Below are 18,245 nucleotides of genomic sequence, written 5' to 3'. Positions count from 1 at the left end.
CCTTCCTTTGGCAGCTCGTTCCACATCCCCACCACCCTCTGTGAAAATGTGAAAAAATTGTCCCTGAGGACCCTTTAAATATTTCCCCACTTCCCTTAAAACTATACCCTCCAGATATTAGACACTCCTACCCTGGGAACAAAAGGCTATTTTCTATTTACCTTATCCATGCCCCTTGTAATTTTATAAATGTGTTCAGTTCTGGTCACCTCATTACAGGAAGGATGTGGAAGCTATGGAGAGGATACAGAGGAGATTTACCAGAATATTGCCTGGATTCGAGGACATGCCTTAAGAGCTGGGGATTTTCTCTTTGGAGCGAAGAAGGATGAAGTGATTTAATAGAGGTCTTAAGAGGACATAATTGAGCATTCGAGTGGGCAACAGAGTGAGAGGGCAGCAGAATGGTGGGGCTTTGGCTCAATGGGCTTAGGCAGTAACAAGGTGAGGTAGGTTTATGTGTCAGATATGGGAGGTCCTGGAGTGTTCCAGCCTCCTGGACAACCATATCTGCACCCAATTTGTTGAGCTGCGGATCCTAAGGGACTGTGTTAGGGAACTGGAGTTGCAGCTCAATGTCCTTTGTCTGGTCAGGAGGTGATAGAAAGGAGTTATAGGCAGGTGGTCACACCGGGGCTACAGGAGACAGACAAGTGGGTCACAGTCGGGAGGGGGAAAGAGAAGAGTCAGGTACTAGAGGGTACTCCTGTGGCTGTACCCCTTGACAATAAGTACTCCTGTTTGAGTATTGATGTGGGGGTGGGGGGGAAACAACCTACCTGGGGGAAACAACAGTAGCCATGGCTCTGGCACAGTGTCCAGTCCTGTGTCTCAGAAGGGTAAGGCAAAGAAGAGGATGGCAGTAGTGATAGGGGACTCTATTGTTAGGGGGTCAGACAGGCAATTCTGTGGACACAGGAAAGAAACTCGGATGGTGGTTTGCCTCCCAGGTGTCAGGGTCTGGAATGTTTCAGATCATGTCCAAGAGATCCTGCAGTGGGAGGGAGAACAGCCAGAGGTCGTGGTACATGTTGATACCAATGACATAGGTAGAAAAAGGGAAGAGGTCCTGAAAAATGACTACAAGGAATTAGGAAGGAAGTTGAGAAGTAGGACTGCAAAGGTAGTAATCTCAGGATTATTGCCTGTGCCAAGAGACAGTGAGTATAGGAATAGAATGAGGTGGAGGATAAATGTGTGGTTGAGGGGTTGGAGCAGGGGCCAGGGATTCAGATTTCTGGATCATTTGGACCTCTTTTGGGGCAGGTGTGACCTGTACAAAAAGGACGGGTTGCACTTGAATCCCAGGGGGACTAATATCCTGGCAGGGAGATTTGTTAAGGCTAATGGGGAGAGTTTAAACTAGAATTGTATGGGGGTGGGAATTGAACTGAAGAGATTGGTGAAGATTGGTTCACAAATAGAGAAAGCTTGGAGATAGTGTGTGAGGGAGGTTAGGCAGGTGAAAGTGAAGGGAAGCATTCAGATTGATGGCTTGTGATCTGTCTATTTCAACTCAAGGAGTATTGTGAACAACGCGGATGAGTTTAGAGCATGGATCAATACTTGGAGTTACGATGTCAAGGCGATTACGGAGATTTGGATGGCTCAGGGATAGGATTGATTATTTCAAGTGCTAGGTTTTAGATTTTTCAGAAAGGACAGGGAAGGAGGAAAAAGAGGTGGGGGCATGGCACTGTTGATCAAAGATAATGTCATGGCTGCAGAAAAGGTGGACGTCATGGAGGGAACGTCTACAGTCTCTGTGGGTGGAAGTTAGGAACAGGAAGGGGTCAATAACTTTTCTGGGTGCTTTTTATAGGCTGCCTAATATGAACAGGGATATCGAGGAGCAGATAGGGGAATAGATCCTGGATAGGTGTAATATTAACAGAGTTGTCAGGATAGGGGATTTTAATTTCCCAAATGTCTATTAGCATTTCCCTAGAGCAAGGGGTTTAGATAGGGTGGAGTTTGTTAGGTGTGTTCATGTAGGTTTCTTGACACAATATGTACTTAAGTCTACAAGAGGAGAGTCTGTACTTGATTTGGTTTTGGGAAATGTACCCGGTCAGGTGTCAGATCTCTTAGTGGGAGAGCAGTTTGGAGAGAGTGATCACAATTCTATCTCCTTTACAACTGCATCGGGGGGGGAGAGAGAGAGAGAGAGGAACAGACAAGTTAGAAGTGTTTAATTGGAGTAAGGGGAATTCTGAGGTAATCAGGCAGGAAATTGGAAGTTTAAATTGGGTACAGATGTTTTCAGGGAAAAATACGGAAGAAATAAGGTGAATGTTCAGGGGATATTTGCATGGAGTTCTGTGTAGGTATGTTCCAATGAGATGGGGAAGTTATGGTAGGGTACAGGAACCGTGATGTACAAAGGCTGAAATAAATCTAGGCAAGAAAAAAAGAAAAGCTTATAAAAGGTTCAGAGAGTGACACAGGGGCTATGACCAGGCCATCTTCCAGTTGGGCTTGCCAGCTTGTCCTGTTCCAGTCCCAGCTACTTCTGCTGGCTGACACTGTCAAGTGATCTCTGCTTCTCTCTCTCTCTCTCTCTCACACACACACACACACACACACACACACACACACACACACACACACACACACACACACACACACACGCATTGAGACTGAGAGAAAGCCTGTTTGACTCTCTCTGCTTACAAAACCACATGACCTTCATACAACAGCAAATTGTCCTTTCAGACAGCAGTGGCTCCAGTCTGCTCTTTCATCTGTTGCCTTGATAAACAGTTATCCATTGGTGATGTCTCTGGAGCACTCTTCAAAGCTCTTGCAAAAAGGTGTGAGAAGCCACTATGTCTCCAGTATTTAAAATAAGATCTGTTTTAAAGTGTTTGCATGTGACCTACTCTAACAAACCTTTCCCAATTTATCTCCCAAAAACATTTCTATATACTCTGTCACAGGTAGGGAAGGTTTGGATTGGTAAATAGGTTTATATAGGTTGGCAAAACTTCATGGGCTGAAGGGCCTCCACTGTGCTAGAAGATTCTATATTTTATAAGGACACCCCTCATCCTCCTACACTCCAGGGAACACAGTCCCAGCCTATCCAGTCTCCACTTGTAACTCATTTATTGTTCCACCCATACATTACATTGTTCTTCGCCAAAGCATGGAGACCTCTATTGGAATTGGCCTGGAGGCCGTGCATAGGGTACAGTGTGATCTTACCTTCAGATGTACCCCGACAGCCTCCACAGACCGCAGTGATTCCATGGTGCGTTTCACCAGCCCTGCACATGGAAAACTCAGGGTGAGTTATCAGACAAGTAGTCTGTTGCACTTGATAAAAAACAGATATTCGATTATAGCATTACAGTAGAAATAAATTTGATTTATTTTCAATTAAAATTTAATTTTTCTAAAAGGTGGGAGGAAACTAGAGCATCCAGAGAAAACCCACACAGACACAGAGAGAATGAACAAACTCCTTGCAGACAGCACAGGGTTCGAACCTGGGTCCCGATTGCAGGAGTTGTAGAGGCATTGCACTAACCCACTATGCTAACTGAGCCACCCCAAGAAGTTCACGTTATAGGTATACAGGTGCTTATCCTTTTACCCTTGGGACTGGACACTTCTTGGTATCCAGATTATGGAATTAAAATGGTTCTCTCCCTGCTCGCCTGCCTGAGTCGTGCAGCCGCTCTCTCCCTGCTCGGCCACCCAAGCCGCATTCTTTCCTCGGTCTCTCTAGAGCACCTGAAAATATACTATAAATGCAGTAAAAAAAACTTTGGTTTCGGAATTACAGATAAAGGGATAAGGACCTGTGTGAAAATGGCGGCGATCATTGCAGTCAGCCAGTGAGGGGCTCAGATGCTGAAGGACCCACCCAAGCTTTGGGCAGGTTTTGGTCGGGAGAACCCAGACAGGCTGTGGGCTGCTGGACATTGGCTTGTGGGAACAACCCATTGGAGCCAGGACCGGAGAGGGTGCTGAGGGCAAGAAGGGGCCCTGATGGGCTTGGTGATTGTGTCGGAGGTTCGAGTCTGGAGCTTGGGCAGCTGATGAATCAAACAGGAGTCTGCGCGGCTGCAGGAGATGCTGGAGGTGAATCCACGGACCCTCAGCGTCTCTGAAAGGACTCTCTTTGCTTCTCTTTTTTCTAGTGTTAGTGGTGCCAGGCTCATGGAGAATCTTTGTTTGTCTTGTGGCAGAAAAGGGATAAAGTATATCTGTGATGCGTTATCGAGCAGAAAGCAGACACAAAACATCAAATCTGTTCAAACTGGCTTTATTCTACATAAACTTCCACAGAGCTGGCTGTGAGAATGCTGAGCCTGGCTCTGAGACTGACTTCGAGGGGCCGGATCCAGCTTATATCCCAGTGGGTGATTGGCAGCTGACTGGGTGGGGCTTGGTCCATTCAGGTCGGCTGATTGACACTTGGCCAGGTGTTGCCTTGTCCTCCAGTGCTCTTCTGCAGGTACACAGCTCGCCCCCTGCAGTCGGCTAGTGGTGCATCACCACAATATCATAGAGCATTAGATGGCAATAAAAGGAACCTTAACCTTATAAAACTGGAGGCCACAGGATTAAGGTGAAGGGGAAACATTTAAATTTTGAAAATTTAACATAGAGCATGGTAACAGGCTATTCTGGCCCATGAGCCAGTGCCGTCCAAATACTCCCAATTAACCTACAATCCAGATACGTTTTAAAGGATGGGAGGAAACCCACACAGACACGGGGAGAACGTACAAACTCCTCACAGACAGCACCAGATTCAAACCTGGGTGGCTGGCACTGTAATAACATTGTGCTAATTGCTACACTAACTGTGCTGTCCACATCGTTAAGAGGGACATTAAATTGAATAATGGCATGTGCACTGAAATACAGTGAGAAACTTTGTTTGCATGCTATCCAGGTCAGTTAACTCCAACTCAAGTGCAGCTCATAGCGCAAGAAGAAAACAAAGGGCAAGGTGTAGTGATATACTAAGTCACAGAGTGCAGGGTGTAGTGTTATACTAAGTCACAACGTTCAGGGTGTAGTGTTATACTAAGTCACAACGTTCAGGGTGTAGTGTTATACAAAGTCACAGAGTGCAGGGTGTAGTGTTATACTAGGTCACAACGTTCAGGGTGTAGTGTTATACTAAGTCACAGAGTGCAGGTGTAGTGTTATACTAAGTCACAGAGTTCAGGGTGTAGTGTTATACAAAGTCACAGAGTGCAGGGTGTAGTGTTATACTAAGTCACAACGTTCAGGTGTAGTGTTATACTAAGTCACAGAGTGCAGGGTGTAGTGTTATACTAAGTCACAACGTTCAGGGTGTAGTGTTATATTAGGTCACAACGTTCAGGGTGTAGTGTTATACTAAGTCACAGAGTGCAGGGTGTAGTGTTATACTAAGTCACAACGTTCAGGTGTAGTGTTATACTAAGTCACAGAGTGCAGGGTGTAGTGTTATACTAAGTCACAGAGTGCAGGGTGTAGTGTTATACTAAGTCACAGAGTGCAGGGTGTAGTGTTATACTAGGTCACAACGTTCAGGGTGTAGTGTTATACTAAGTCACAGAGTTCAGGGTGTAGTGTTATACAAAGTCACAGAGTGCAGGGTGTAGTGTTATACTAAGTCACAACGTTCAGGTGTAGTGTTATACTAAGTCACAGAGTGCAGGGTGTAGTGTTATACTAAGTCACAACGTTCAGGGTGTAGTGTTATACTAGGTTACAACGTTCAGGGTGTAGTGTTATACTAAGTCACAGAGTGCATGGTGTAGTGTTATACTAAGTCACAACGTTCAGGTGTAGTGTTATACTAAGTCACAGAGTGCAGGGTGTAGTGTTATACTAAGTCACAATGTTCAGGGTGTAGTGTTATACTAGGTCACAACGTTCAGGGTGTAGTGTTATACTAAGTCACAGAGTGCAGGGTGTAGTGTTATACTAGGTCACAACGTTCAGGTGTAGTGTTATACTAAGTCACAGAGTGAAGGGTGTTGTGTTATACTAAGTCACAGAGTGCCGGGTGTAGTGTTATACTAAGTCACAACGTTCAGGGTGTAGTGTTATACTAGGTCACAACGTTCAGGGTGTAGTGTTATACTAAGTCACAGAGTGCAGGGTGTAGTGTTATACTAGGTCACAACGTTCAGGGTGTAGTGTTATACTAAGTCACAGAGTGCAGGGTGTAGTGTTATACTAGGTCACAACGTTCAGGGTGTAGTGTTATACTAAGTCACAACGTTCAGGGTGTAGTGTTATACTAGGTCACAACGTTCAGGGTGTAGTGTTATACTAAGTCACAGAGTGCAGGGTGTAGTGTTATACTAGGTCACAACGTTCAGGGTGTAGTGTTATACTAAGTCACAGAGTGCAGGGTGTAGTGTTATACTAGGTCACAACGTTCAGGGTGTAGTGTTATACTAAGTCACAGAGTGCAGGGTGTAGTGTTATACTAGGTCACAACGTTCAGGTGTAGTGTTATACTAAGTCACAGAGTGCAGGGTGTTGTGTTATACTAAGTCACAGAGTGCCGGGTGTAGTGTTATACTAAGTCACAGAGTGCAGGGTGTAGTGTTATACTAAGTCACAACGTTCAGGGTGTAGTGTTATACTAAGTCACAACGTTCAGGGTGTAGTGTTATACTAGATCACAACGTTCAGGGTGTAGTGTTATACTAAGTCACAGAGTGCAGGGTGTAGTGTTATACTAAGTCACAACGTTCAGGTGTAGTGTTATACTAAGTCACAGAGTGCAAGGTGTAGTGTTATACTAAGTCACAACGTTCAGGTGTAGTGTTATACTAAGTCACAACGTTCAGGGTGTAGTGTTATACTAAGTCACAATGTTCAGGGTGTAGTGTTATACTAAGTCAAAGAGTGCAGGGTGTAGTGTTATACTAAGTCACAGAGTGCAGGGTGTAGTGTTATACTAAGTCACAGAGTTCAGGGTGTAGTGTTATACTAAGTCACAGAGTGTAGGGTGTAGTGTTATACTAAGTCACAACGTTCTGGGTGTAGTGTTATACTAAGTCACAGAGTGCAGGGTGTAGTGTTATACTAAGTCACAACGTTCAGGGTGTAGTGTTATACTAAGTCACAACGTTCAGGTGTAGTGTTATACTAAGTCACAGAGTGCAGGGTGTAGTGTTATACTAAGTCACAACGTTCAGGGTGTAGTGTTATACTAAGTCACAGAGTGGCGGGTGTAGTGTTATACTATGTCACAGAGTGCCGGGTGTAGTGTTATACTAAGTCACAGAGTGCCGGGTGTAGAGTTTTACTAAGTCACAACGTTCAGGGTGTAGTGTTATACTATGTCACAGAGTGCAGGGTGTTTTTTTTCTTTGGCTTGGCTTCGCGGACGAAGATTTATGGAGGGGGTAAAAGTCCACGTCAGCTGCAGGCTCGTTTGTGGCTGACAAGTCCGATGCGGGACAGGCAGACACGGTTGCAGCGGCTGCAGGGGAAAATTGTTTGGTTGGGGTTGGGTGTTGGGTTTTTCCACCTTTGCCTTTTGTCAGTGAGGTGGGCTCTGTGGTCTTCTTCAAAGGAGGTTGCTGCCCGCCAAACTGTGAGGCGCCAAGATGCACGGTTTGAGGCGATATCAGCCCACTGGCGGTGGTCAATGTGGCAGGCACGAAGAGATTTCTTTAGGCAGTCCTTGTACCTTTTCTTTGGTGCACCTCTGTCACGGTGGCCAGTGGAGAGCTCGCCATATAACACGATCTTGGGAAGGCGATGGTCCTCCATTCTGGAGACGTGACCCACCCAGCGCAGCTGGATCTTCTGCAGCGTGGACTCGATGCTGTCGACCTCTGCCATCTCGAGTACTTCGACGTTAGGGATGAAAGCGCTCCAATGGATGTTGAGGACGGAGCGGGGACAACGCTGGTGGAAGCGTTCTAGGAGCCGTAGGTGATGCCGGTAGAGGACCCATGATTCGGAGCCGAACAGGTGTGTGGGTATGACAACGGCTCTGTATACGCTTATCTTTGTGAGGTTTTTCAGTTGGTTGTTTTTCCAGACTCTTTTGTGTAGTCTTCCAAAGGCGCTATTTGCCTTGGCGAGTCTGTTGTCTATCTCATTGTAGATCCTTGCATCTGATGAAATGGTGCAGCCGAGATAGGTAAACTGGTTGACCGTTTTGAGTTTTGTGTGCCCGATGGAGATGTGGGGGGGCTGGTAGTCATGGTGGGGAGCTGGCTGATGGAGGACCTCAGTTTTCTTCAGGCTGACTTCCAGGCCAAACATTTTGGCAGTTTCCGCAAAGCAGGACGTCAAGCACTGAAGAGCTGGCTCTGAATGGGCAACTAAAGCGGCATCGTCTGCAAAGAGTAGTTCACGGACAAGTTTCTCTTGTGTCTTGGTGTGAGCTTGCAGGCGCCTCAGATTGAAGAGACTGCCATCCGTGCGGTACCGGATGTAAACAGCATCTTCATTGTTGGGGTCTTTCATGGCTTGGTTCAGCATCATACTGAAGAAGACTGAAAAGAGGGTTGGTGCGAGAACACAGCCTTGCTTCACGCCATTGTTAATGGAGAAGGGTTCAGAGAGCTCATTGCTGTATCTGACCCGACCTTGTTGGTTTTCGTGCAGTTGGATAATCATGTTGAGGAAATTTGGGGGACATCTGATGCGCTCTAGTATTTGCCAAAGCCCTTTCCTGCTCACGGTGTCGAAGGCTTTGGTGAGATCAACAAAGGTGATGTAGAGTCCTTTGTTTTGTTCTCTGCAGTTTTCTTGGAGCTGTCTGAGGGCAAAGACCATGTCAGTAGTTCCTCTGTTTGCGCGAAAGCCGCACTGTGATTCTGGGAGAATATTCTCGGCGACACTAGGTATTATTCTATCTAGTAGAATCCTAGCGAAGATTTTGCCTGCAATGGAGAGCAGCGTGATTCCCCTGTAGTTTGAGCAGTCTGATTTCTCGCCTTTGTTTTTGTACAGCGTGATGATGGTGGCATCACGAAGATCCTGAGGCAGTTTTCCTTGGTCCCAACAAAGCTTGAAAAACTCATGCAGTTTGGCATGCAGAGTTTTGCCGCCAGCCTTCCAGACCTCTGGGGGGATTCCATCCATACCTGCTGCTTTGCCACTTTTCAGTTGTTCGATTGCCTTATATGTCTCATCCAGGGTGAGGACCTCATCCAGCTCTAGCCTTAGGGGCTGTTGAGGGAGCTGGAGCAGGGCGGAATCTTGGACTGAGCGGTTGGCACTGAAAAGAGATTGGAAGTGTTCTGACCATCGGTTGAGGATGGAGATCTTGTCGCTGAGGAGGACTTTGCCGTCTGAGCTGCGCAGCGGGCTTTGGACTTGGGGTGAGGGGCCGTACACAGCCTTTAGAGCCTCTGAAGTCGCCAATGTCCGCGCTGAGCTGGGTTCATTTGGCGAGGCTAGTCCACCACTCATTTTGGATCTCCCGGAGTTTGCGCTGAAGATGGCTGCATGCGCGACGGAAGGCTTGTTTCTTATCTGGACAGGACGGCTTTGTAAGGTGAGCCTGGTGGGCAGCTCGCTTCTTTGCCAGCAGCTCCTGGATTTCGTGGCTGTTTTCGTCAAACCAGTCCTTGTTTTTCCTGGAGGAGAAGCCCAGTACCTCTTCAGTGGATTGCAGTATGGTAGTCTTCAACTGATCCCAGAGGGTTTCAGGGGACGGGTCCGTGAGGCGGGTTGCATCGTCGAGCTTTGCTTTGAGGTTTGCCTGGAAGTTTCCTCTCGCTTCGTCTGACTGCAGGTTTCCAACATTGAACCTCTTTCTGGGGGCTTTACTGTTCCTGGGCTTTGGCTTGAAGTGAAGGTTGAGCTTGCAGCGAACCAGCCGGTGGTCAGTGTGGCATTCCGCGCTGGGCATGACCCTGGTGTGGAGCACATCTCGTTTGTCTCTTTCTCGCACCAGGATGTAGTCCAGGAGGTGCCAGTGTTTGGATCGGGGATGCATCCAGGTGGTCTTAAGGCTGTCCCTCTGCTGAAAAAGGGTGTTTGTAATGACGAGCCGCTGTTCTGCGCAGAGCTCCAACAGGAGGCGCCCATTGTCGTTGCACTTGTCGGCGCCATGCTTGCCAAGGATTCCTGGCCAGGTTTCTGAGTCTTTGCCGACACGAGCGTTGAAGTCGCCCAGGATGACAACCTTGTCGGCTGTAGGGGTACGTTGAATGAGGTTGCGCAGGTCGGTGTAGAACTTGTCCTTTTCTGCTGGTTCCGCCTGGAGGGTTGGAGCATAGACACTGATGAGGGTGATGTGACGCTTGTTTTGAAGGGGAAGTCACATGGACATGATCTGGTCCGAGTGGCCTGTCGGAAGGTTTTCGAGTTTGGAGGCAATGAAGCTCTTGACCATGAAGCCTACACCAGATAGACGTCGTTCATCCGAAGGCTTGCCAGACCAGTAGAGTGTGTAGCCCGCGCCGCGTTCTTGGAGGCTGCCTACATCTGCCAGGCGGACTTCACTGAGAGCGGCTATGTCGATGTCAAGTCTGAGGAGTTCATGTGCAATGAGGGCAAACCGACATTCAGGTCGGTGGCTGTCAGCCTTTTCTAGCATGGTTCTGATGTTCCAGCATGCTAGCTTGAGTTTGTGAGCATCTTTTGAGGGGGAGGACGTGGAGGGGGAGGACGTGGAGGGGGAGGACGTGGAGGGGGAGGACGTGGACCTGTCCTCGGGCCTGCGCAAAGGAGCTTTTAGGTGGAGTGCAGTGCGCGCAGTACTGGCCCCACCCTTTACACCCATGGTTTATGTGCCGTGGCCGAGCAAGCTGGGACGTGGCAGCGAGGTCCTTGGGAAGACGGGTTGTGAGTTTTGAGTTCAGCCTGTTGAAAACCCTTGTCGTCCTTACCAGAGAAATGGCTGGCTAGAGTGTTTCACCTGAAATAAGGGAAGCAAAAGGAACTCTGTGGTGACCTGCAGAGGATTATCATTTGGAAAACCCTGATGGGGCAAGTTTCTTTGCCAAGACACTGAAGTGGCTGCTGGGAGGAAATCAGTTTGTGTGTGTCCAACGAGGAAGGAATCCCTCTTTGAAACCCGACAAGAACCTTCCTGAGCAGTAACCAATTACTTTTAAACACCAGAGCTTGGTGAAAATTCATAAATGTTAAATTCTGTTCACAGTATGAATTGCCTGATACCAGTGAACTTAGAGGAGTGAGAAGTGAGATTGGACTGTGAAGCAAAGAACTTTCCAGAACTTACATACACATTACATACACGTGCACTTAGAATTAGATGGAGGTTGTTAATAACTTTGAAGAATGACAAAAGGACTTCACAAGTAGGTGTTAATTGGACCTGCTGTGGAGTAATGGATTATTGTTTTGGAAAGCAACAGATGAATGGACTCGGGTCTATGCTGTTCTAAGAAAGTCATGTGGTTTTGCAAACAGAGAGAGGAGACCAAAAAGGCTATCTCTGAGAGAGAGAGAGAGAGAGAGAGAGAGAGAGAGAGAGAGAGAGAGAGAGAGAGAGAGAGAGAGAGAGAGAGAGAGAGAGAGAAAACTAGTCTCTGTGGTCACGGCAAGCTGGCAGCTTGTTCAAACCCCTTTTGTAGATGGGTTGTGAGTTCTGAGTTCAGCCTGTTGAAAATCCTTGTGGTCCTTACAAGAGGAAATGGCTGGCTAGAGTGTTTCACCTGAAATAAGGGAAACAAAAGTAACTCTGGTGACCTGCAGAGGAAGAGGTTATCATTTGGAAAACCCTGATGGGGCAGGTTTCTTCAGCAAGACACTGAAGTGCCTGATCAGAGGGAATCAGTTGTGTGTGTCCAACAAACAACGAATCTCTCTCTGAAACCGACAAGAACCTTTCTGAGCGGTAACCAATTGCCTTTAAGCACCAGGGATTGGTGAAAATTCATAAATGTTAAATTTTGTGCAAAGTATAAAAATTGCCTGATTCCGGTGAACTTGAAGGATTGAGAAATGAGATTTGACTGTGAATCAAAGAACCTTTCTGAACTTGTACAGATTGCATACACATGCACTTAGAATTAGAAGGGGGTTAAGTTAATAGTAATAAGTTAAAGTTTGATCCTGTTTTAATGTTTAAAGAAAATTAAAAGCAACTTTTGATTAAGTAACCATTTGTCTTGGTGAATTTCTATTGCTGCTGGGTTTTGAGGTCCTCTGGGCCTGTAATATCGAGTTCTTTAAAATGTTGGCAGCTTCCCAAGACAGAGGGAGGTAGAAAGGGTGAATTGAGAGGTGGTTGGTCTGCGTGATGGTTTGAAGTGCCTTCATAACTCTCTGCAGTTTCTTGGGGTCTTGAGCAGAGCAGTTCCTGTACCAAGCTGTCATACATCTGGAGACTATACTTTCTATAAGACCATAAAACATAGGAGCAGAAATATGCCATTCAGCCCATCAAGTCTAAACCACCATTCAATCATGATTTGCTCCATTTTCCCACTGAGCCCAATCCAAGGCCTCCCCATAACGTGTGATGCCCTGGCTAATCAAGATCTATCAATCTCTGCCTTAAATACACCCAATGACCTGGACTCCACAACCACCTGCGGCAACAAATTCCATAGATTCACCACCCTCTGTCTGAAGAAATACCTTTGATAGTCACTCATGGGAACTTGAAGCTCTCCACCATCTCCACCTCAATACCATTGAGACAGACAGGGTGTGTGTTCCACCCTACTTCCTGAGGTCATGAGCAGGTCCTTCATTTCACTGACATTGAGGGAGAGGTTGTTATCCAAACACCAGACACTCTATCACCTTCCTGTACTCTGTCTTGACATTGAGATCTGGCCTACAACGGTGATGTCATCTGCAAACTTGTAGATGGAGGTAAAGCGGTATTCCAGCACACAGTTCTGAGTGTATACAGAGTGCGGTAAAGGACTGGGTACACAGTATTGTGGGGCGCCAGTGCTAAGGATTATTGGACTGATCACTGAGCAGAAAAGAGACAAATACAACAGTCCAGAGGTGAGAATAAAAGACAGAGGAAAACCAGTGGATTCAGGGAAGGAGAACGATAGAACATTATATCATAGAAAACAGGCCCTTCTGCCCTTCTAGCTTCTGCCAAACTATATTCTTCCTAGTCCAACTGACCTGAACCCAATCCATAGCCTCCAAACCTCTCCAATCCATGTACCTATCCCGATTTTTCATAAATGTTAAAATTGACCCCGTATTCACCACTTTAGCTAGTAGCTCGTTCCGCACTCCCACCACTCTCTGTGTGAAGATGTTCCCCCTAAACTTTTTCCCTTCCACCTTTAACCTGTGTCCTCTGGTTTGTATCTCACCTACCCTCAGTGGAAGAAAGCCTTTATTCTGCCTGTCCCCCTCATCATTTTAAATACCTCTATTAAATCTCCCCTCATTCTTCTACGCTCCAGGGAATAAAGTCCTAACCTCTTTAACCTTTCTCTGTAACTCAGTTCCTGAAGTCCCGCCAACATCCTAATAATTTTACCATATCATCCCAACTGTTTTGCTCAATAATTTGATTTAGAAAGGCCAATATGCCAAAAGCTCTCTTTTATCCACCTGCAAGAAAGTAGTGAGAAAAAGAGACATCTTAAAGTTCACAAACATGGGTAGAGAAAGTGACATGTGGAAATTTTGTCTCTATATAGGCCACAGGCAAAGAATTTAATTGCTGAAATGTCCTGCCAAATACTAACAATAGGTTAAAACAGAAAATACTCAGCAGGTTAATCTGCATCTGTGGAGAGAGAAAGACAGAGTTAATATTTCATGATTTCTTGTTGGAAGTCATTGACCTGAAACATTGACCGTGTTTCCCTTTCCGCATCACTGTCACTGCAGAGGATTCTAGTCCAGCAAAACCCCTCACCCTTGCCTGTCTGAGGCCATAACATAGAACATAGAAGAAAGGTGGCCTTACTGCAGTTGTACAGGGCCTTGGTGAAAATGCATCGCTCCCTCCCCCTCATACCCCCTCCCCCCATCACCACTAATCAACGTGATCTACTAGGTTCGTTGTCTGAAGAGTGCGCACAAAATCATTCAAGACCCCTATCACCCTGCAAGCAGCATCTTTCGGCTTCTCCTGTCAGGAAAGCGATACAGGAGTATTAGAATCAGTACCGTCAGGCTGAGGAACGTTGAGGCTATTGAACTGCTCATACCAGTTAACAATATTGATTTATTTTTAGAGATGTGTATTTGTTCTGCACATGTTTTGCTTATGTGTGTTTTGTCTGGTTGTGTTTGCATGTTTTGCATGGAGAATGATGTTTCATTGAGCTGTCCTTGTGCAATCAGATGATAAATAAACTTGAACTTGAACTTGAGGACTGGGTGCAGTTTTATTCTCCTCATCTAAGGAAAGACATTCTTGCTATTGAGGAGGTGCAGAGATAGTTCACCAGAATGATCCCTTGGATGGAAGGACAGAGAGATAAAGACTAGCCAGATGAGGGTTATATTCATTGGATTTAGGAACAATGAGTGGGTCCTCATTGATACATATAAATTTCTGACAGGACTGAAGAGGTTAGCTGCAAGAAGAAAGCTCCTGATGTTGGGAAGTCCAGAACAAGGGGTCACAGTCTAAGGACAAGGGGGAAGCCATTCAGGACTGAGATGAAGAGGAAACTTCTTCACTCAGAGAGTTGTGAACTTGTGGAATTCCCAGCCACAGAAAGTTTCTGAGGCCATTGTGATGATGCACCATAGCACTGGGCCGCGTGCCCACCAGCCTACTGCAGGGGGCGACCTCAGTACCTGCAGGAAGACCACCTGGGAGGCTGACTCAACCTGGCTGGCTATCAATCACCGACCGGTTATATAGACTTGAGCTGGCCCCTCCCTGGCCAGTCACACGTGGAGCCATCGAGACCACTACAGGTGGACGACAGAGTTTAAGTGGATTATACTCTTTTTGGTGTTTTGTGTCTGCTTGCTGCACCACAGCCAGTTCATTAGATATGCAGTAAAACCCCTGGTATCCAGCGCCTATGAGGATTGGTAGATTCCAGATAAGCGTGGTTTCCAGTTGCTTGAGACTCATTCTTACAATGTCTAACTAACGCACCTGCCTTAAGGATAAACAGTTTAAAAGACAAAAGTACTACATTGTACTTACACTGAACAAACTTCACTTGCATGAATATGTAAACCTTTAAGTATTTTACTTTATTCTCAGTCACATTCTTACAAAACCTTTATCTATCACTGCATCTGCAGAGCTGCGCGAAAGACAAACAATAACATCATAATTAACACCCTCTCCCCAAGTTTACAGATAAAGCCTTACTAATATACTTAATCATATAAAATTAAAGATTAAGACAAAACAGGGATAAGGAGCTCCTTTAAGAATGCCATCTCAATGGTGAGTGGCATTAACTAGCTCTTCATCCTGGGTGACGCCATTTCAAACACAACTTTATTCAAACAGCTGCTACAAGCAAAACACAACCAAGACACTCCGCTGGTTCCCATCTTCACCACAGGTTCATGTGTTACTTCAGAGAACATTTACTTTTACAATTTTAATTTTTTATTTACAATTTTTTAATTCTTATTCATCTTAATATCTATCCATCTATTTATTTATTTATTTTCTTTGATTGGTTACTTGAGATTTCCGGTTGCTTACATTCCAGATAACAGGGGTTTTACTGTATACAAAGTGGAGTTGGACATTGCCCTATTGGTTAAAGGGATGAGAGGGTATGGAAAGAAAGCAGGAATAGGGTGCTGATATTGTATGATCAGCCATGATCGTGTTAAATTGTGGACCAAACTCAAAGGGCCGAATAGCCTTATTGTGCTACTCTGTCCTGCCTCTATGGTTGACAGTGAAGGCCTGGGGAAGAAAATTAATCTTTGTTTTCCGCACAGAAATGAAGAGTGCTGAGACGCTGAAATACACTGACCTGCCGCCTCCTGAATCTGACCATGCTCCACCTCAAACAGCAGTTCATCGTGAATCTGGGCCACTAACCTGCAAGAGAGTTGAACAAGAACAGTTACAGTGTATGCGTAGTGAGTTGCCTCAGAGCTGAATGTGGTGGTACACGGAGAAATGATTCATCAGAATCTGGGCCCAAAAGGTGTATCAGCATCTGGAGAACAGAGATAGAGAACATTGACTATGGTCCATGAATGATACAAAGACTTGCATTTCCATAATGCCTTTAAAAAATTCAGACATACTGCACATTGTAGAGCTCGTCGAAAGAACCAAAGACTTGTTGATCCAAACCAAGGCTTTTATTAGCAAAAGACAGGAGCTCTTCACAGGTGGCCGACCAGTCCAGAATGATCCGACCTGGCTAGGAACACAACCCTTTAAGGCCCAGACAATAGGCGTGGTTTAGCTCTCAGCCAATCGCTGTAAGTACAGTCTAGATACAGTAACTATATACACTATGTACATTGGTGATAGATCTGTACTATCACACACAGTAACAGGCCTTTTCAGACCACGAGCCTGTGCCACTCAATTACTCCCAATTAACCCACACCCACGGTACATTTTGAATGGTGGAAGGAAAGTAGAGCACCCGAAGGAAACCCACACAGACACAGAGAGAGTGCACAAATGCTTTAAAGAAAGCGGCAGATTCGAACCCCAGTCTCTGGGCCTGTAACTGCATTGCAATAACCGCTACACTAACCATGCTGCCCCATTGTCTTAGGTCGAAGAGCTCTTTCTATGAGCAGTCCAGAAAGTCAACTCTAACATGCACACAATACAGAGTAGGGGAGCTAGAGCATAATTACAGAGTAAAGAATTAAATATATAAAAGATCAATAAATACATGGAAAAGGGAGCATGAGAGCACTGTTGTGAGGTTCATTCAGGAGCCTGATGACTGCAGGGACGAGGCTGTTGGTGTGCGCTTTCACACATTTGAATGCTCCCCGAGGGGAGGGGGAGGAGAGAGGGTGTCCAGGGTGGAATGGTCCTTCAGTCTGTTGGCTGCCTTTCCTAGACAGAGGGAGATTTAGAGAGAGGTCTGCGTGATGTTCTGAGCTGCATTCACCACCTTCCACAGTTTAGGCAAAGGAGCTCCTGCACCCAATATGGGGATGCATCTCACAGGTACACTTCCAGTAGAAATTGTTAAGGAACATGGCAGCCTTCTGAGGAAATTGAGGCATTGGGGTGCCTTCTTGACCGTTATCTCAAACCACTTAACTGCCCATGGAGTACTTTTTAAATACAATCACTATAGAGTTAAATTGTGCACAGCGTAAGGTCAAGAGAGTAGTAAGATAATGGTAAAAGAAGTGCCTTATGAATAATTCCATGCAATCTTGTGGCTTCACACAATAGTGCCTCCTGACCAGTCTGTGCGGAGTTTGCAATGTTCCCCCTATGCTCCGGTTTCCTCCCGCATCCCAACAAAATGATGCCTGTTGGTCTGATTGGCTACTGCTTCCCACTGCAGGTGGGTGGCAGGAGGGAGCTGATGGGCAAAGTTCAAAGTTCAAAGAGCATACACAACATCACATACAACCCCGAGATTCTGTTACCTGCAGGCCAGGCAGAATTTCTACTTATCGGAAGTGCAAAAAACTGTACTCAAGAAGAGATATGTATGCAAAAGAGAGAAATGTAAACAAGGAGGAAATGTAAACAAACTGACTGTGCAATATAGAAAATGAATATTTGTTAATAAATAATGTGCAAAATAAGAGTCCTTAAATGAGTCTTTGATTGAGTTTGTTGTTTACAAGTCTGATGGTGGAGGGGTAGCAACCATGCCAGAACCTAGTGGTACCAGTCTTGTGCCGCCTTGTACACCTCTTTCCTGATGGCTGCAGCTATAACAGAGCATGTCCTGTGTGATGGGGATCCTTGATGATTGCTGCTGCTCTCTAACGGCAATGTTCCATGAGGATTTTTTTGATGGTGGGGAGAGATTTGCCTAGGCCAGTGGTTCCCAACCTTTTACTTTCCACTCACATCCCACTTTAAGTATTCCCTATGCCATCGGTGCTCTGTGATTAGTAAGGGATTGCTTAAGGTGGTATGTGGGTGGAAAGAAAAAGTTTGAAAACCACTGTTTTAATCATGCCTCATTGACTCGTTATGTGCATGGTTTCATAACTCCAAAGGAAATGGGCCAATGACAATTTTTCTCAAGCAAAATATTTCAGTAATAATTGGGTCTAGAGCAGTGATTCTCAACCTTCCCTTCCTACTCAGATCCCACCTTAAGCAATCCCTTACTAATCACAGAACACTTGTGGCATAGGGAACACTTGAAGTGGTATGTGAGTGGAAAGTAAAAGGTTGGGAACCACTGGCCTAGGCT

The 18,245-nt window shown here is 45.8% G+C and overlaps 1 protein-coding gene across 5 annotated transcripts in view; it reads right to left on the bottom strand.

The window, feature by feature from the left end:
• Positions 1 to 18,245, bottom strand: part of poln (polymerase (DNA directed) nu) — a 512,442-nt gene that overhangs the window by 38,803 nt on the left and 455,394 nt on the right. For all 5 annotated transcript variants that reach the window (XM_069942252.1, XM_069942280.1, XM_069942271.1 and 2 more), the window contains 2 exons: positions 15,855 to 15,922; positions 3,208 to 3,269 (listed from right to left, as the gene is read on the bottom strand). In XM_069942252.1, coding sequence (XP_069798353.1) covers positions 3,208 to 3,269; positions 15,855 to 15,922 — 130 coding nt within the window. The remainder of the gene's footprint in view (positions 1 to 3,207; positions 3,270 to 15,854; positions 15,923 to 18,245) is intronic.

Source organism: Narcine bancroftii, chromosome 1 (genome assembly GCF_036971445.1).
Source record: "Narcine bancroftii isolate sNarBan1 chromosome 1, sNarBan1.hap1, whole genome shotgun sequence".
Lineage (NCBI taxonomy): Eukaryota > Metazoa > Chordata > Chondrichthyes > Torpediniformes > Narcinidae > Narcine > Narcine bancroftii.
Note: the sequence above shows the minus strand (reverse complement) of the source record. Positions and strands in the feature narration are given on the sequence as shown.